Genomic DNA, 15,109 nt, shown 5'->3' with positions numbered 1-15,109 from the left:
AGGGCCACTGTGAGGGCTTTGGCAGTTTGGAGCAAAGAGAAGAAGGAAGAGGGGAAGGCCAAGTCGGTGGGTGGCAGAGAAGACTGGGCCAAGGGGACGGCACTTCACCTGAAGCGCAGGGGAGGCCGCAGCAAGGGGAGTCCAGCTGTTTCCACCAGCCCGAGTGTGAGAGCACCCCTGCCTGTGATCGGAACAGGCACTGGAAGCTTGGAGACAGGAAACAACTAGATCTCCCACGGGGGAAGAAGGTAGTGTCTCCTGTCTGCTCTAGCAACTTCAAAGAAGACTCCCGGAGAAGGCTCCCTCCAGGGAGGCATGGGAGCCCTGACAGCATGACAGAGACTCAGCAGGACATGCCAAACCAGCCTTGGATGCGTGGCCAACTCGAGGATACTGATCCATAAGGCCTACATTTTGTCAAAGTAGGGCCTCAGATATAGAGTCCCAGAAAACTCACAGGCTGCTTTAAGCCAAACCAGCTCTATATGGACTCAGTGAGTGTCTGTTTTTATCAGCGCCTAGGAGGAAGTTGGAGAGGGCTATGAAATGCACATAAAGCAGAAATCAGCCACTCGCAGGAAAATCCCAGCACATTTTAGTTGTGGTTAGCAAAGACTTTGCACTTGGCTGAAGTTTCAGTAAAACAGAGGTTTGACCTGGAGAGTGGAAGGGCCGAAGACAGTAGGCTAGTTCTGCCCCAGGCCAGGGACGACAGCCAGACGTCAGAGTTCAGAGAGGCCTCAGGCGAGGCCAACTCCGTCAGCCACCAGGGCAGTCTGTCAGAGGGCAAGGTTGGGGCCCGCTCTGGACTCTGTCCCAGCAGTGCCCTCAGCAGGCCGTGTGACAGTGGCCACGTCCCTTCCTCCTGGTGTCTGGTTAATATCCATAGGTGACACAGGAAGTTCTGAGCGGGCCCCCAAGCTTTGCCAGGTGTGCAGATGATAAGCAATTACCTATATTATGAAAGGCTCTACCTCCCTCGTTCGCCCCAGCCCCGGGGGTCTAAACGCTTACAGCTAGAGCCCCTCCCACCCCCAGGGCCCTTCAACAGCGTTCACACCTTGGTGGAGAACAGAGCCTCAGGTGCCCAGCCTGGCGGAGCCCCAGCCTGCTTGCCTAAGCAGCTGTCTTCTGGACGCCAAATGGCAGAGGGCTCCCGGGTCTGAGCCGCCGCCTCTCCACTACTCTCACAGCCAGGCGCCTTGTGCCCCCTAGGGGTGGCGTCCCAGGGGCCGGGCGGCCCTCCCCTCTCCTTTGCGCAGGGTGCCGGGCCCTCAGCTCACCTGGGGGACAAGAAAAGCCAGGCGTCCTGCCCCTTCCAGAGAAACACCTGAGGTTCGAGATGGGACTCCTTCCCCCAGCGCCCCCCAGTTCATGATGTTTGTTCTGAGTCAGCTCAATGAGTTGAAGCGAGGAGCAGACACATTGGGCCCTGCCCACCTCAGCCCCGACACCTTCCCTGAGCCTCCCCCCGAGCCCTGCTCACCCATGTGCACACTCAGCCACACAGTATCACACTTGCACACACACCTGTGTCAACGCAGGCCCACAAACCCACACCCCCCATACACACACACACACACACACACACACACACACACACAATATTTGCATTCATTCCCACACTTTTTTCACACTCACTCACACTTGCCCCCATGATCCCATCCTACTCACGCACTAAGACACGTGCCCTGATTCACACGCATGACCCTCACACGTGTGCATGCACGTTCACATCTGTTCAGGCACTCGCTTGGAAGTGCCCCCTCTTTCCCAGTAACAGGCCCTCCCTGAGGCACACACAGACCCCCCGACATACTCACGCACTCTCATCGCCCCCCGCCCCACGCTCACACACACACCAGCACACACGCCTGTTGACAAGGAACCGGCTCACATGGCTGCTGCCCGCTCTCGGCCCCCATAGCCCCCTGACCTGTTGGTTTCTTCTGTGTTGCAGGACTCCCGAGAGCTGGCCGACAACAGCAGCGAGTCCAGTGACCTCCAGCTGGAGGGCCCCAGCTCCCTCGGAGTCCTGGACGACAGCCCCTCCAATTCCCTGGTGGAAGACAAGCCCCTTGTTTTCTTTGACCTCAAGATTGACAATGAAAGTGGGTTCTCCGGTGGCCACCCCCCAACCCTTTCTTGCTCAGTCCCTAAGTCCCCAGGATAAGTGCAGGCAGAGCCATCTGTGAGCCCGGGAGAGCCCTGAGCTGTGGCCAGAGCACCGCACTTCCCGGGGACTCTCGGGTGTTTGAACTTGGTTCTCTGAATAAGGACGTCTGCTTTGACCAGGGCCTGAGGCATGAGGCAAGCACCTCCATGAGTCCCTCCCTGACTGGTGCTTCCATTAGGGAGCCTTGGGAACACACTTCTAAATAGAAACGCAACGTTAAAGTCGCCGAGGTGACACCAGCAATCCAAACACAGCCTTAGGCTGAGTACAGAGCCCATTCTTTCCATGGTTGCTGCAAGGTCACAGAGAAATGTGACCCCTTCTCCTTCAATTCCGCGGTGCTTACCCTGGCCCTGCAGGAAGCTGGGTCCCATCCAGCTGCCTGGGCTCAGCATGAGGCCAGCCCAGGGAGACACAAGCAGCGAGTATTTCACAGGACAGGGAAGCCGTTTGCAGACCTCACTGGAAGATTCGGGGCCATGCTCTGAATGGAGTGGATTGGGCAGGTGTGCTGTCTGAGCCAGCACTCTGATGCTGAGGGCTTTAGCTACATGGCTGATGGGGTTGGCGGCCAGGGGAAAGGGAGTGAGGGGCTAGGCTGAAGCAGTGAGGGGTCCCTAGTGTAGGTGGGTGGAGGCTGGCAGAAGACAGGAGGGACCCGAAGTGAAAGGGTTTGGGGAACTCCGGAACGTGGCAGGGCAGGGGGGAGCAGGACTCCCAGCAGGGGAGGAAGGGGGCCTGGAGGGCAGCCCCCCTCCCCTTCTGACCCCCATCCCTATCAGAGCCAGGGTCAGAGCTGCGTTTGAGGCTGATGCTTGATTCCTGCCATCAGGCCCCAAGGTGGGGTCTCTGGATGGTGGGGTTGGTGCCCCTAGCCTTGCCCTTGAGGCCTCACGCTGCCGTTCTCTCCTGCCCAGCCCAGAAGATTAGCCAGCTGGCAGCCGTGAACCAGGAAAGCCAGTTCCGCGCGCTCATCCAGCCCGAGGTGCTCAACGTGTACTCCAAGGCTGTCTCCCTGGAGGTGGGACTGCAGCACTTCCTGCATTTCCTAGCGAGCATGCGCCAGCCCATCCTGGCCTGCTATAAGCTGTGGGGGCCCAGTCTCCCCAGCTTCTTCCAGGCTCTGGAGGAGATGAACATGCTGGGGAAGTTCCAGAAGTCCATCTCGGGCTTCCTAGCCACCCTGCCCCTCATCCGGGAGTGCGTGCCGGGGGCCAGCAGCTTCAAACTCAAGAGCCTGGCCAAGACCTACCTGGCGAGAAACATGAGCGAACGCAGCGCCCTGGCGGCCGTGCTGACCATGCGCGACCTGTGCCGCCTGCTCGAGGTGTCCCCCAGCCCCCAGCTGGCCCTGCACGTCCACCCCTTCAGCAGCCTGCAGTGCTTCTCATCCCTGCAGCCCCTGGTGCGGGCAGCCATCCTGCCCCGGGCCGAGGCCCGCTTGCTGGCCCTCCACAAGGTCACCTTCATAGAGCTGCTGACCGCACACCACCATGACCCGCAGGGCGGCCTGAGGAAGTACAACCGATTCCTGAGCCTCCAGAGCCCCACGTCGTCCCAGCCTGCGTTCGACCTGCATTCTCTAGGCACCTACTTCGAAGGCCTGCTGGGGGCGCCGGCCTCGGCAGGGGCAGGAGGCGTCGCTGCCCCTCCGGCTGGCCACAGCTTGGCAGAAAGGGCTACGCAGCAGACCTGAGGGGAGGGGCTGACTAGCTCAGACTCTCTGGGGACAGAGAGAGATGGGGTCCCTGAGCCAGCCCCTGCCCACCACAGCATTCCCAGGTCCTGGTCCCCAGTTATCTCCCTTGTCATTTGGTCCTTCTCCGGGACCAAATTCCACCTCTCTAAAAATTCCACAGAGAAGGTTCCAAGGCCAAGCAACCACCCGACGGAGGCCACCAGATCCCTGGGTGGCCCTGAGAGCACCATGAGTTAGCTCGAAGACCCCCTGGGCCTCCCACTCCAGGAGCCAGAACCAGGGGCAGGGCGGGGTCCCTGGTGAAGAAGGCCTGGTCGCTAGGCTCTCGAAGCAGCCCCCATATTGCCCCAGCCAACCTCAGAGGGGCCCTTACTGCTCCTTCCTGAGCCCTGGCATGGCCCCAGGGGACCTGCTGACAGCACCCACAGACACTGCCTACACCACCAGGGGCCCCACGGGTACCAAAGTGCCTTTCAAACCAAACCTTCCCTGAAGGGTTTGGGTTCTTCCAGCCTTTGCCTGCCTGGAGGCCAGCCCAGTTCATGTCCCCTCTGGGGCACTTTCACCCTCAAAGGGCCTCCTCTCAGCAGAGATGGGGCCTGCCACTCCCTGCCGCTCCCTGCTTCCAGACATGACCTTCCAAGCCTGCTTCCCTCCTGCTGGCCACACTGGGCCCTTCTCTCTCTCTCTGCCATGCCACCACCTGCCCCAAGCCCTCCCAAGGGGTGACCTCCAACCCAGCACTGCTCTCAGTGGAGTCCAGGGACCTGCAGCATGGGAATCTCTGGGGTGGGGCCCAGCAGACTGCTTTAGCAGGTTCTCCAGATGATTCTGAGGCCCGCCAAGTTTCAGCGCCTTTGCTCTGATAGACTGCCCTCCCAGGAGAAGCAGTGTGGAGCAGCAGAGGAAGTCCTGGCTCTGGTTGTGTGCGCCGAGTGGGACCCAGGAAAGGGCCCCTTCCTGAGCCCCCACGTCCCCACCTATAAAATGGGCTGGTTATCCTGCATGGTCCCAGAGCTCTCATCTAGCCCCGCCATTCTGGGGTTTTAGGAATGAGCAGCAGGCTTCTGGGGCAGTGGTGAAGGAGGTTTTCGTTCTTGAGCCCTTGGCCCCAACCCTAAGCTAACTAAGGCCCCCAAACTTGAGCGGAACACAGGCAGGTGGTCTCATCTGACTAGCGGAACCACTGCCCCTTCCCCTCAGCCCCTCTGCCATCCCTCTTCCTTGACGCCCTGATCCTGGGGATACCCCCATGGCCTCAGCTTTCACATGGGTGAAGGCTGTGTGCCCACATCCCCACCCCCACCCACTGGGGACCCTGAAGACCCACAGAGGGATCACATAGGAACTTGTTGCCATGTGAGAGTGCTGGCTCTAATAGTGAACTCTGATGCATTTAAAATCAGATTCCGACTTAAAAGTAGGCACTGGCTCTGAAGCTCGGTAAAACTAGCGGCTGGGTGAGGGGAGGAGGGGGCTGGAGCCTCAGTCTGCCTGTGATGACCATCTTGGCTGCAGCAGGGAAGGAATTGGGCCCCTCCTCACCGTATCTTCCCCCCAGCCCCACCCCAAGACTGAACCTGCTGATTTCCAGCTCCAAGCCAGCCCCACAAGGCTTTCTTCCTTCAGATGGAGTTGATCACATTTGTTATAGCAAAGGACTGTTCAGCCCTCTCGCCACTGTCAAAGCCTTTAATAAAGATGTGAATCTTCAAAGCCTGGTGTGCCAATCACAGACTGCCCAACCCACCCCAGAGTCCTGAGCAGTCTCTTGCCTGGTGAAGGGGAAGCTAGCTGGCATAGCTCTTCTTTGTGAGGGCGTCTTTCAGGACTCAACAGAGCTGAGAACCCCTCATTGCTCAGTGATGAGTGTCTCAAGGACATAAGCCCCTGTTCTAAGTGGAGATACCAGGGTGGACCTATCTGGGATCATCTCCAAGGGCGGGTAACCACATGGAGGGAAAGAAGCACCAGTTTCAAGAATCACCCCCTAGAGGTAGTCAGGGACCAGAGAGACCAGGGACTTTACATCTGCCTCCTGCTGGGTAACTTTGTACCCTGGCCATCTCAGGTGGAGTTCTCATTAGTGCCTGCGGGGGTTCCCTTGGCAAAGGCGCTGTAGGAATTAGTGCCCCCCGGCCTGGGTGAGGACCCAGGTAATGTGATTTGATCAGTACCCCCATCCTTAGCCTCACCTACCTGTCTCACTTAGCCATGTCCGACTTCTTGTGGCCCCATAGACTAACCCGCCAGGTTCCTCTGACCATAGAATTTTCCAGGCAAGAATACTGGAGTGGGTTGCCATTTCTTTTTCCAGGCAATCTTCCCGGCCTAGAGACCGAACCCGTGTCTCTTGCATTTCCTGCATTGGCAGGCAGGTTCTTTACCACTAGTGCTACCTGGGAAGTCCAAGTCTCTAATGGCAAATCCAGATACTTCCCCTGTGCTTTGAATCTCTGAATCGATCTCAGGTTTACCTATGTCAATGAACCACAAGCTTGCTGGGCTGGAAGCCAGGGCAGAGTTTCAGTCCTCACTCAGTAGCCCCTGACTCTGGTCTGCTGCATCAAGCTCACTGATGTTCAGGCTCCCAGTCTGTAACATGGTATAAGATGGGTCATTTTTTACTTCATAGGATCCTGTGTGAACCAGTAAGGAGACGTTTGTGAAAATAGCCTTTTAATGTATGAAGAATTGCACAAATGTAAGATCTTAGCAACAAACAAGATGACAGTGTTATTGCTTTATAAACAATAGAAAAATAAACAGATACTGGATCTTAGTAAACAAAGGACTTGGGCTTGCCTTCAGGGGGATGAAGAACAAGCTCTGGGATGGAGCCGAGAACTAAGGAGTGGGGTTGGGGTGGGGTGTGCTGGTCCTGGGTCCCAGGAAGGAGAGCCAGGGAGTCTACCCTGGAGTGGTCGAGCAGTGGGTGGCTTTGCGCCCCCTAAACACCCAGATGGGAGGTTTCAACCACACAGACCTGGAGCTGAAAACAGCCTTCCCGTGACAACCAGCTCGGCCCTGCCCAACCCTCCCCAACTCTAGGGCCCCCTTCTGAGGCCCAGGAGCTCACTGACACCCCCAGGAAGGTGATCTGCAAGTCCATTTTCATCTCAACCTCGCCCTGCCTTTTACCTGCACAATTTCACCGCCGGGTGCTGCTGTTCCCCTGAGCTGCACCCTCCTCTCATCCAGCCCTGGCCGGCCCTGCCCTTAACATCTACCCTAGACTCATTCCAATCCCTCAGTCCCGTCCCTGACAATCCTCCGTAATTCAGAGTTGACCCTTCACCCCGCACCTGCCCGAGGCCCAGCCCCCGCCCTGTACCCACCTCCTCCGACCTCAGGCGGGTCTCCACCTTGCACCCCAAGTGCCCCAGCCCCTGCACCTGCAGCAGGGGGTCCTTTCTCACTTCTCTTCACGCCTCACAACGAAGGAAAACTACACCGCTAGTGACATCAAACGTCCAGTCGGAGAGAGTCCCTCCTTGTGGCTCCAGCCCAGGCGGAAGGGGAGTCGAGCCGGAGAGGCTCCCAAACTGGCCAGCAGAGGGCGCTGCAGCCCCACTGAGACCCGTGCTGAGGCTGCTGCTCCTTGAGGATGGGGAGCGGCGTGGTGTGGGCTCAGGCTCGTGATGGCAGCATCTTTTCCAAAGCGCCACGCGTACCGCCGGTGGCGTGGCAGGTATCTTTAAGTAGATGGTGCATGGAGAAGCATTTTTAACGTGTTGACAACTTTGTATTTATTTTAACATCTATCAGAAAATATATAACCAGCCTATCAATGCCCTGATTTCTGGAATCTGGCTGCTCAGAATGATGCTAAAAGAGAATTCTTTAAAGGTCTGATTTAAGGACAACTATGAAGTGACTTGGAGAAGGCAATGGCACCCCACTCCAGTACTCTTGCCTGGAAGATCCCGTGGACGGAGGAGCCTGGTAGGCTGCAGTCCATGGGGTCGCTAAGAGTCGGACACAACTGAGCGTCTTCACTTTCACTTTTCACTTGCATGCATTGAAGAAGGAAATGGCAACCCACTCCAGTGTTCTTGCCTGGAGAATCCCAGGGACGGGGGAGCCTGATGGGCTGCCGTCTATGGGGTCGCAGAGAGTCGGACACGACTGAAGTGACTTCAGCCGCAGCAGCAGCATGAAGTAACTACAAGCTCAGAAGGATCACAGGAACAGCAAAACTTACGGCAGTGGAAGTGGAAGACTTAATCTGGGGAAATACTGGGTTTGCTGTTGCTCTGTTGCTAAGTCATATCCGTGTTCGGTGGCTAAGCGTAGCCATCCTCTTCTAGAAGCATCCAGCAGGGATTCCACCTGAGCTTACTGAACCCTGGGGAGGACACAATGACCATCCAGGTGAGAGTGCCTGGGACAATCAGGTGAATAAAGCTCCCAACTAACATGACTGAAAGGTCACTGGACACTCGTTTCTCACTCAGCAGAGCAGCCTTATCGTCTCCCCAGACACCCTGTGCGGTTTACATTATCGTCCTCATTCTATTCTGGACCTGGGATGGGGGCTGAGGAAGGAAGGTTGAGTACCTTGCTCCAGGTCATTGAACTTGAATGCGGCAGAGTTGGGATTTGCCCCACAGGGAGGCTGTGTCTACACTGGAGCCTTGTATAGCCCACACTGCCAGGTATCTTGCCATGCATTTGGGTGGGGTTTCCACCCTCTCCTTCCGGTGGCCTCCTGGGCTGTTTGATCTCACACGATGCAAAATGCAGGGCCCAGAAAACTCACACCAAAACCTTCTGGCCCCAGGGTCCCAGAATTTGAACTTATCCTAGTTCTATTTTTTTCTTTAAAGACCCTGCTTCTCCAATTTCTTTCTCCATTATTGCCTGACACCCCCCACCACCAAGGAGCCTTTTTAGACAATGTTTTTTCCTAGTTGAGACTCTCTCCCATGAAATTTTAATACTTGATTCCTTAGGGTTTTCTATATACAAAATTATGTCATCTGCAAATAGAGATCATTTTACTTCTTCCTTATACAGGTGTCCTATATATCTGTGTATGTTCTGTGGTCCTTTGGAAGGTCAGAAACCATTGGAATATCTAAAGTCTTAGTGCCCTCTCTACCCTGAACCAATTTTCATCCTCTCTGGGGCAATATGGCCCCTGTTGAGAGTGCATAATTTAGGGTAAGGCCCTATCTCTGATTATAATGCAAGTCAAGAAGTCATGATTGGTGTCAGCCCCTCCATGTGGCTTGGTTCACAGTGGGGTTGAGGTGAGTCTAGGCTACAGGGAGATGGGAGGGAATGTGGGCAGAGGTCTCTGAGGACACGTTTCCCTGGGGTGGCCTTAGTCCTGGACTCAGGCCCAGATCCAGGCTGAGCCTGGGGCTAGGAGGGATGGGGCAGCACCATTATTGATTATTATTTATTATTTATTTTTGTCTTGGAATCCAGGTGTCAGCTCCAAAGCTTTTGGACCTGAATAAAGCAGAGATAGATCTAGAATTTCAGCTGACTCCCCCTCTCAAAAAACAAAACCCAAAGTTTGAAAATCTCTACCCACTCCTACAGAATGCATTTGCTGCCAACAGAGGGGGAAAATTCCTTCATTCTTGGCTCAAGGAACTTCCTTAAACTCAGCCCAGAAGAATTCTTTAAAGACCAGCTGCCTGGACTATGCTGAAGTCAATTGATAAATATTATAAATATCCCAAAGTTGATAGCTAAGCAGATTACAAAAGCTAGCTAGCAAACCACAGAAAATTTCCACAAAGCTATCCAGCCAAACAATTGTGACCGGAAATATTCCAAAATCCAGTGTCGCATGTCTGATTGTCTAAAACTGCGTTCTTTGTGCAGACAAAATGCAGAGGGCCTGGGGGTAGGGTTTATCTGAGGGCTTTCTTTCTGGAGTTCTCCTGGAGTTCTCCAGCCATGAAGCTCTGGCCGACACCACAGCAGACTGATTGTAGAGTAAAGCAGACCAACCAAGGAGAAGGCAGGGGGTGGGTGGCCCTGGGCCCACGGTGACAGTGCCCTTGTCAAGTCTGCTTGGGGGCGTCGCGGGGGAGAAGATGAGTAGTAGTTAGGACGTGGGCTTTGGAGGGACCTGGTTCAAACCCTAGCTCTGCTGAATGACCTTGAACAAACAACTTAGCCTCTGAGGTCTCAGATGCAAATTGGAGGTGATAATACATACTTATAAAATTGTGAAGATCAGATGAAATACATACAGCATTAACTTTGTGAATTGAAAAGTGAAAGTGTTAGTCACTCAGTCATGTCCAACTCTTTGCAATCCCATGGACTGTAGCCCACCCGGCTCCTCTGTCCATGGGATTCTCCAGGCAAGAATACTGGAGTGGGTTGCCATTTCTTTCTCCAAGGGATGTTCAGATGCGGCAATGCTCAGTAAAAAATAACTATACATCCAGTGCCACAGAGAAGGCACTGGGTTGACTCCCAGAAAGCGATTGGTCTATAATACTCCTCTCCCGTGCCCTCCCCTCCCCCTCCCCCTTCCCCTACCTCTCTCCCCTTCCTCTCTTCTGGTTCCAGTTTATTAGGATTTGGGCAACTCTGTCCCCAGCTCCGTCGACTAGTACCTCTGTCCGCATCTCTTCAAGCCTCCTCCGCCATCTCCTCTACCCCGATGGGGTCACCCTGCAGGCTGCAGGCTGGATGGATTTACTACAGCTTCCCCCCCGCCCAGACACAGCTATCTGCAGGAAGGTCACTTTCTTGCAGTACCAACAAAGATGTGGGTTGGACAGAGGAGGTCCTGGGAGAAGCTAATAAATACATCAAGTTCCCAGCTGGGTCTGGAGATAAGGGCTCCGGAGACAGGCTGTGGCATCGCTGTATGGGTTCACGCTTCTCAGCCTGTCCACGCTGGTTTTCCTGGCAGCAGGAAACCCTATTTGGGGAACTTCAGAGATGACATTGCAGAGAACTGCGGGGTGGGGGCGTTGAGGGCAGGGACGGGGCTGTCCCTCCTGGGGATGAATTTGGTAGGGACAGGCCTGACAAAAAAGAATATGATGGATCCTAGCTACTGTTCCAGCTGGGGCCGGTGGGTGGGGAGGGATGGTTAGCCCCAAGGCTCAGGAAGGGAAACTGAATCCAAGAACGGAGAGAAGCTTTTCCAAAAGGCTTAGAGGAAATTGGTGGAAAAGCAGGTACAGCTCCCCATCCCTGATCTCCTGTTCTGGATCCCCTTACGCTGACCACCACCAAGGGGTGGCCATTAGAACTGGACTTGCCCAGCTACAGATTGGAGGCCCCTCTGCATCAGGCCAAGACCCACTGAGGAGAGCTCTCCTTTCTCTAAACCTCTGGCCCAGCTGGCTGCCGGGATGAAGGCTGTAATCAGGGCTGTTCCAATCCAGGGCACCTCAGTCTGGCTCAGACATGGGCACGGCTCAGCTGCTGATGACCACGGGGCCCAGAGGAGAATGACAGGGTACTAATACAAGAAACCTGAAGTCGGAGCACCTGTCCCACTCCAGAAACACCTGCCCTCTGCTGTCGGAGAGGCCACACCTACCAAGAGTCTCGAGGGCTTCCTAACCAGCAAGGTCAGTGATGGCCACTGAGCTCAGCCTGCCCTTGACCAGACTGCCCTGGGAGAGCATCTCAGAGAAGCTGCCTGCCGGGGGCATCTCGCAGCCCTGCCTGCTCTGTGACCTCCGTCTTGGCCTGTCTTCTCTCCTGTAAAGTGGAGAGGTAGGGGGAGAGGAGCTCCAGGGCCTGAGCTCTGATGCTCTGTAAATCCAGACAGCTCCTTATCTGTCCTTCATCTCAGGCAGGTGCAGGCTTCAGAGAGTCCTTCTGACTTTGGCCCAGGTGACCTGTTGGAGCCTGTCCAAGGGATACTTGCCTTCCAGAAGCTGGTTCATACACACAGGAGATTTGATCATGCTGGGAGGTACAGGGGCCCATAAGCTCTCTTAGGGCAGAGACAGTGTCTGCCTGGTTCACAGCTTGCCCAGGCCAAGCAGGGCACCCGGTAACAGGGTGGGGGGCTCTGCATAGTCGCTCAGTTGTGCCTGACTCTTTGTGACACCCCCCACCCCACACCACCCCATGGACTGTAGCCCACCAGGCATCTCTGTCCAAAGGGATTCTCCAGACAAGAATACTGAAGTGGGTTGAAGAATACTGGAGTGGGTTGCCATGCCCTTCTCCAGGGGATCTTCCCAACCCAGGGACTGAACCCAGGTCTCCAGCATTGCAGGCAGATTCTTTACCAGCTGAGCTACCAGGGATGGGGAGACTCAATTAATATTTGTGGAATGAATGATGCTTGCCATCCCTCTGCTTCTGTGTGCTTTTATTTGGTGAGGGGCGTGGTGTTGGGTCTCGCAGCAGGTGGAGGTGGGATCTTGGTTGTGGTGCAGGCTTCTTTCCAGAGCCCACAGGTTCAGTAGTTGTGGTGCATGGGCTTAGTTGCTCCTTGGCACATGGAATCTTAGTTTCCAGACCAGGAATTGAACCTGCGTCCCTTGCATTGGAAGGCAGATTCTTAACCACTGGACCACCAAGAGAGTCCCTGCTTCTGTGTGCTTTACTTCTGACAGCTCACACCTGCAACTTTCTTCCAAGGCCTGCCCTTCAGCTGCTGAAACTGATTGCCTACAGGCACAGAGAGGGAAATGCCTGGAAGCTTCCAACCCCAGGGGCAGCCCCTTAAGACTACCTGTGTCTGTGGAAGCCAAGCTCCCCTCCCTACATCAGGGCAAACTCTGAGGTGTGATTATGCCTAGAGCTTCCTGGGATCGGGCTAAGCCTGCCTGAAATCACACCCTGGCTTGGCTTCCTCCCCTTCCTCTCCTGCCTCCCTTCTCCCTTGCTGGTTTCTGCTGAGGCATTTCCTTAATGGATCACTGGGGTGCAAATCCCTGCCTCCGTTCTGCTCTCTGGGAAACCATATTCAGAAACAAATGAAAAGCCTGATTGCCACAGGAGACTAAAGATTCCCAGGAGGAAATTCAATTTAGTCCATGCCGCCACATGACCCCCATGGGCTTTGATGGGGACAGCGGATGCAGAGACCCCGGGTGACCCTCCAGGAGCTTTGAGTCTGAGGGATGGAAGTGGCGGAGGTTCCCTGGGCCTTGCTTGCCCTTGTGGGCTCTGGCAGAGACCACACTGGGTTGGGGGGCAGAGAGTCTCTGACAGCATATTTATTGTGATCTGCTCTCCAAGTCCTCTGATAATGCCAAGCAAGAGAGAGCTGAGGGCCCCGGAACAGAGATGAGTGGCCTCAGCTGTTGGAAGAGTTGGAATCCCTTCTGCATCCCTACCCCCAACCCCACCCCACCAGCCAGGGAGTCCCTGGCAACCTTGGCCTTTCTTTCTAAGCCTACCTGCCATGTTCTTGAAATATTCATTGATTGGATTTAATCTCTAATTACATCACGCCCTCTGCCCCCAGACTCCTACTATGTGAAGGACCTTCAGGAAGTGTTTTGTAGCAGGAATCCCCCTGCCCACAGAGTTGTGGACAGCACTCTGGGGAAGGGTGAGCTCTTGGGCGCAGGGATGCTGATGGCCTCAAGAGATGAGGTGGGCTGCAGTGTGATGGGAGGGGAACAAGAAACCTGTCTGGGGGCATGAGGAGGAGGGCAAGAGGTGGTCCCCAGACTTGATGAAGAGCCCCTCCTGCAGGAAGCCCTGGCAGATGCCCCCTAGAGGCCTCAATTCAACCTGCAAGCTTGCTTCTCAAGCTGCAGCACCCCAGACAGCTCTTCTAGCCCGTTCGTCTACCTTCCCAATGGTAGAGACTTAGAATGAGAGAGGGCGAGGAGTTGCTTGAGATCACACAGCAAATCTGTGAAGCTGACACCTTTGTGCCACCTCCGCGTTCTTCACAAGACCAGTAGACTTCTTCCTCCTGTTTTCCACCTCGACAGTAAAATGCCTCTCTCCCCTGCCTTGGGACCCAGTGACATGTTCAGGATGTGAAGTCATGTAGGAACAGTCTTTGAATTCAGAAACATCTCCTGTTCATAAATACCCAACTAACGACTGAAACTTCCACGGCTCCCAAAATAGCTTTGGATCCAGCGCTGGCATTTCCAAGAACAGATTTTTATCCTTTCAAGAATTCTATGAAAGCAGAGAATCCTCTAGTCTGTATGCCTGCTCAAGAGAGCTCCCTGATCCTGGTCACACGTTGAGCCTTGACCATGGTCACAATCTGTGGACATAATCTGGTCTTATTTCCAGATAAAAGGTATCTACTACGGTTCATTATAATTATGTCAACCTCAATTCATTTTAACACAATGTTAGATTACTCTGATCATGCAATTCCCCAACTTCTATTGAAAGGAGATTTCTTGCTTGTAGTGAATCTTGGGACTGACTCCTCAACATCTATTTCAGGACTAGATGATTACTCTAAGCCAATCAATCCTATCCCCTCTGCCAGTGACTGGCTCAAAGATGGAGAGTCCTAAGTCAATATGTGTCCAAAAGACCTAATGAGAGGCAATAGTTCCAGTCTCTCTCTTCTGGGGTGTGCTACTGATAAGCATGTTACCTGAGCTGCTGCCAAAGCCCTCCAATGACGCTGAGGGACATGACGCTCAAGTTGAAGCCCTGTTGAGAATGGGAGAAGAGACAGAAGAACCCAAGCCTGCCAATGTCATTGAGCTACTGAATCAGCCCGCCCTGAAGCCAGACCTGCTTCCTGCTTGTAAGATGATGCACTTAATAGTTTAACACACTTTAAGATGGGCATTCTGTTATCTGCAGATGGAAGCATCATAAATGATTCCCTGGCCTCCCTGCCCCTGCTTCCCCCTGCCATGGAGAGGCTGGCTGCCCAGGACTCCAGCTCTAGGGGTTCCAGTCATGCCTGGACTGGGTAGAATAGCTAAGCGTGTTGCCCAGGCAGGCGTGTTGTATCTTCCAGGTGGGACTTTCCCATCTTTGGTGAGACAAGCACAGACTCAGATAATTACATGAGATGCCACTGGAAAAGCTGTCGTTAATTTTGATGGCAATAAAGCGCCTTGCCAGCAAGTTAAGCTAATTTCATGAAAGCGCTGGGAGGAAGGTCATGGACTGGATTCCAGCTTATTAATAATGTCGAGCTTCATTTGAACCATTCAGGAAATTCCTCCCAGTTGCCTCCAGCAAACTGCCACAGGTTGCTACTTTCCTCTGAAATCAACAGTCTTCCCATATGCAAATGTGGATTTTTCTGTTTTTCCCTAGAAAATAATTAAAGTCACAGAGCCCAA

The 15,109-nt window shown here is 54.4% G+C and overlaps 1 protein-coding gene across 2 annotated transcripts in view; it reads left to right on the top strand.

Annotated features, from left to right (window-relative positions):
• PML (promyelocytic leukemia) overlaps window positions 1-5,591 on the top strand; it is a 57,173-nt gene extending 51,582 nt beyond the window's left edge. Inside the window, exons 8-9 of one of the 2 annotated variants that reach the window (XM_027520797.1) lie at window positions 1,961-2,111; window positions 3,094-5,591. In XM_027520797.1, coding sequence (XP_027376598.1) covers window positions 1,961-2,111; window positions 3,094-3,872 — 930 coding nt within the window. In that variant the 3' untranslated portion in view covers window positions 3,873-5,591. The remainder of the gene's footprint in view (window positions 1-1,960; window positions 2,112-3,093) is intronic. The other variant, XM_027520800.1, reaches the window with a different exon arrangement.
• Window positions 5,592-15,109: the final 9,518 nt, after the last annotated feature.

This window comes from Bos indicus x Bos taurus, chromosome 21 (assembly GCF_003369695.1).
Source record: "Bos indicus x Bos taurus breed Angus x Brahman F1 hybrid chromosome 21, Bos_hybrid_MaternalHap_v2.0, whole genome shotgun sequence".
Classification (NCBI taxonomy): Eukaryota; Metazoa; Chordata; class Mammalia; order Artiodactyla; family Bovidae; genus Bos; species Bos indicus x Bos taurus.
Note: the sequence above shows the minus strand (reverse complement) of the source record. Positions and strands in the feature narration are given on the sequence as shown.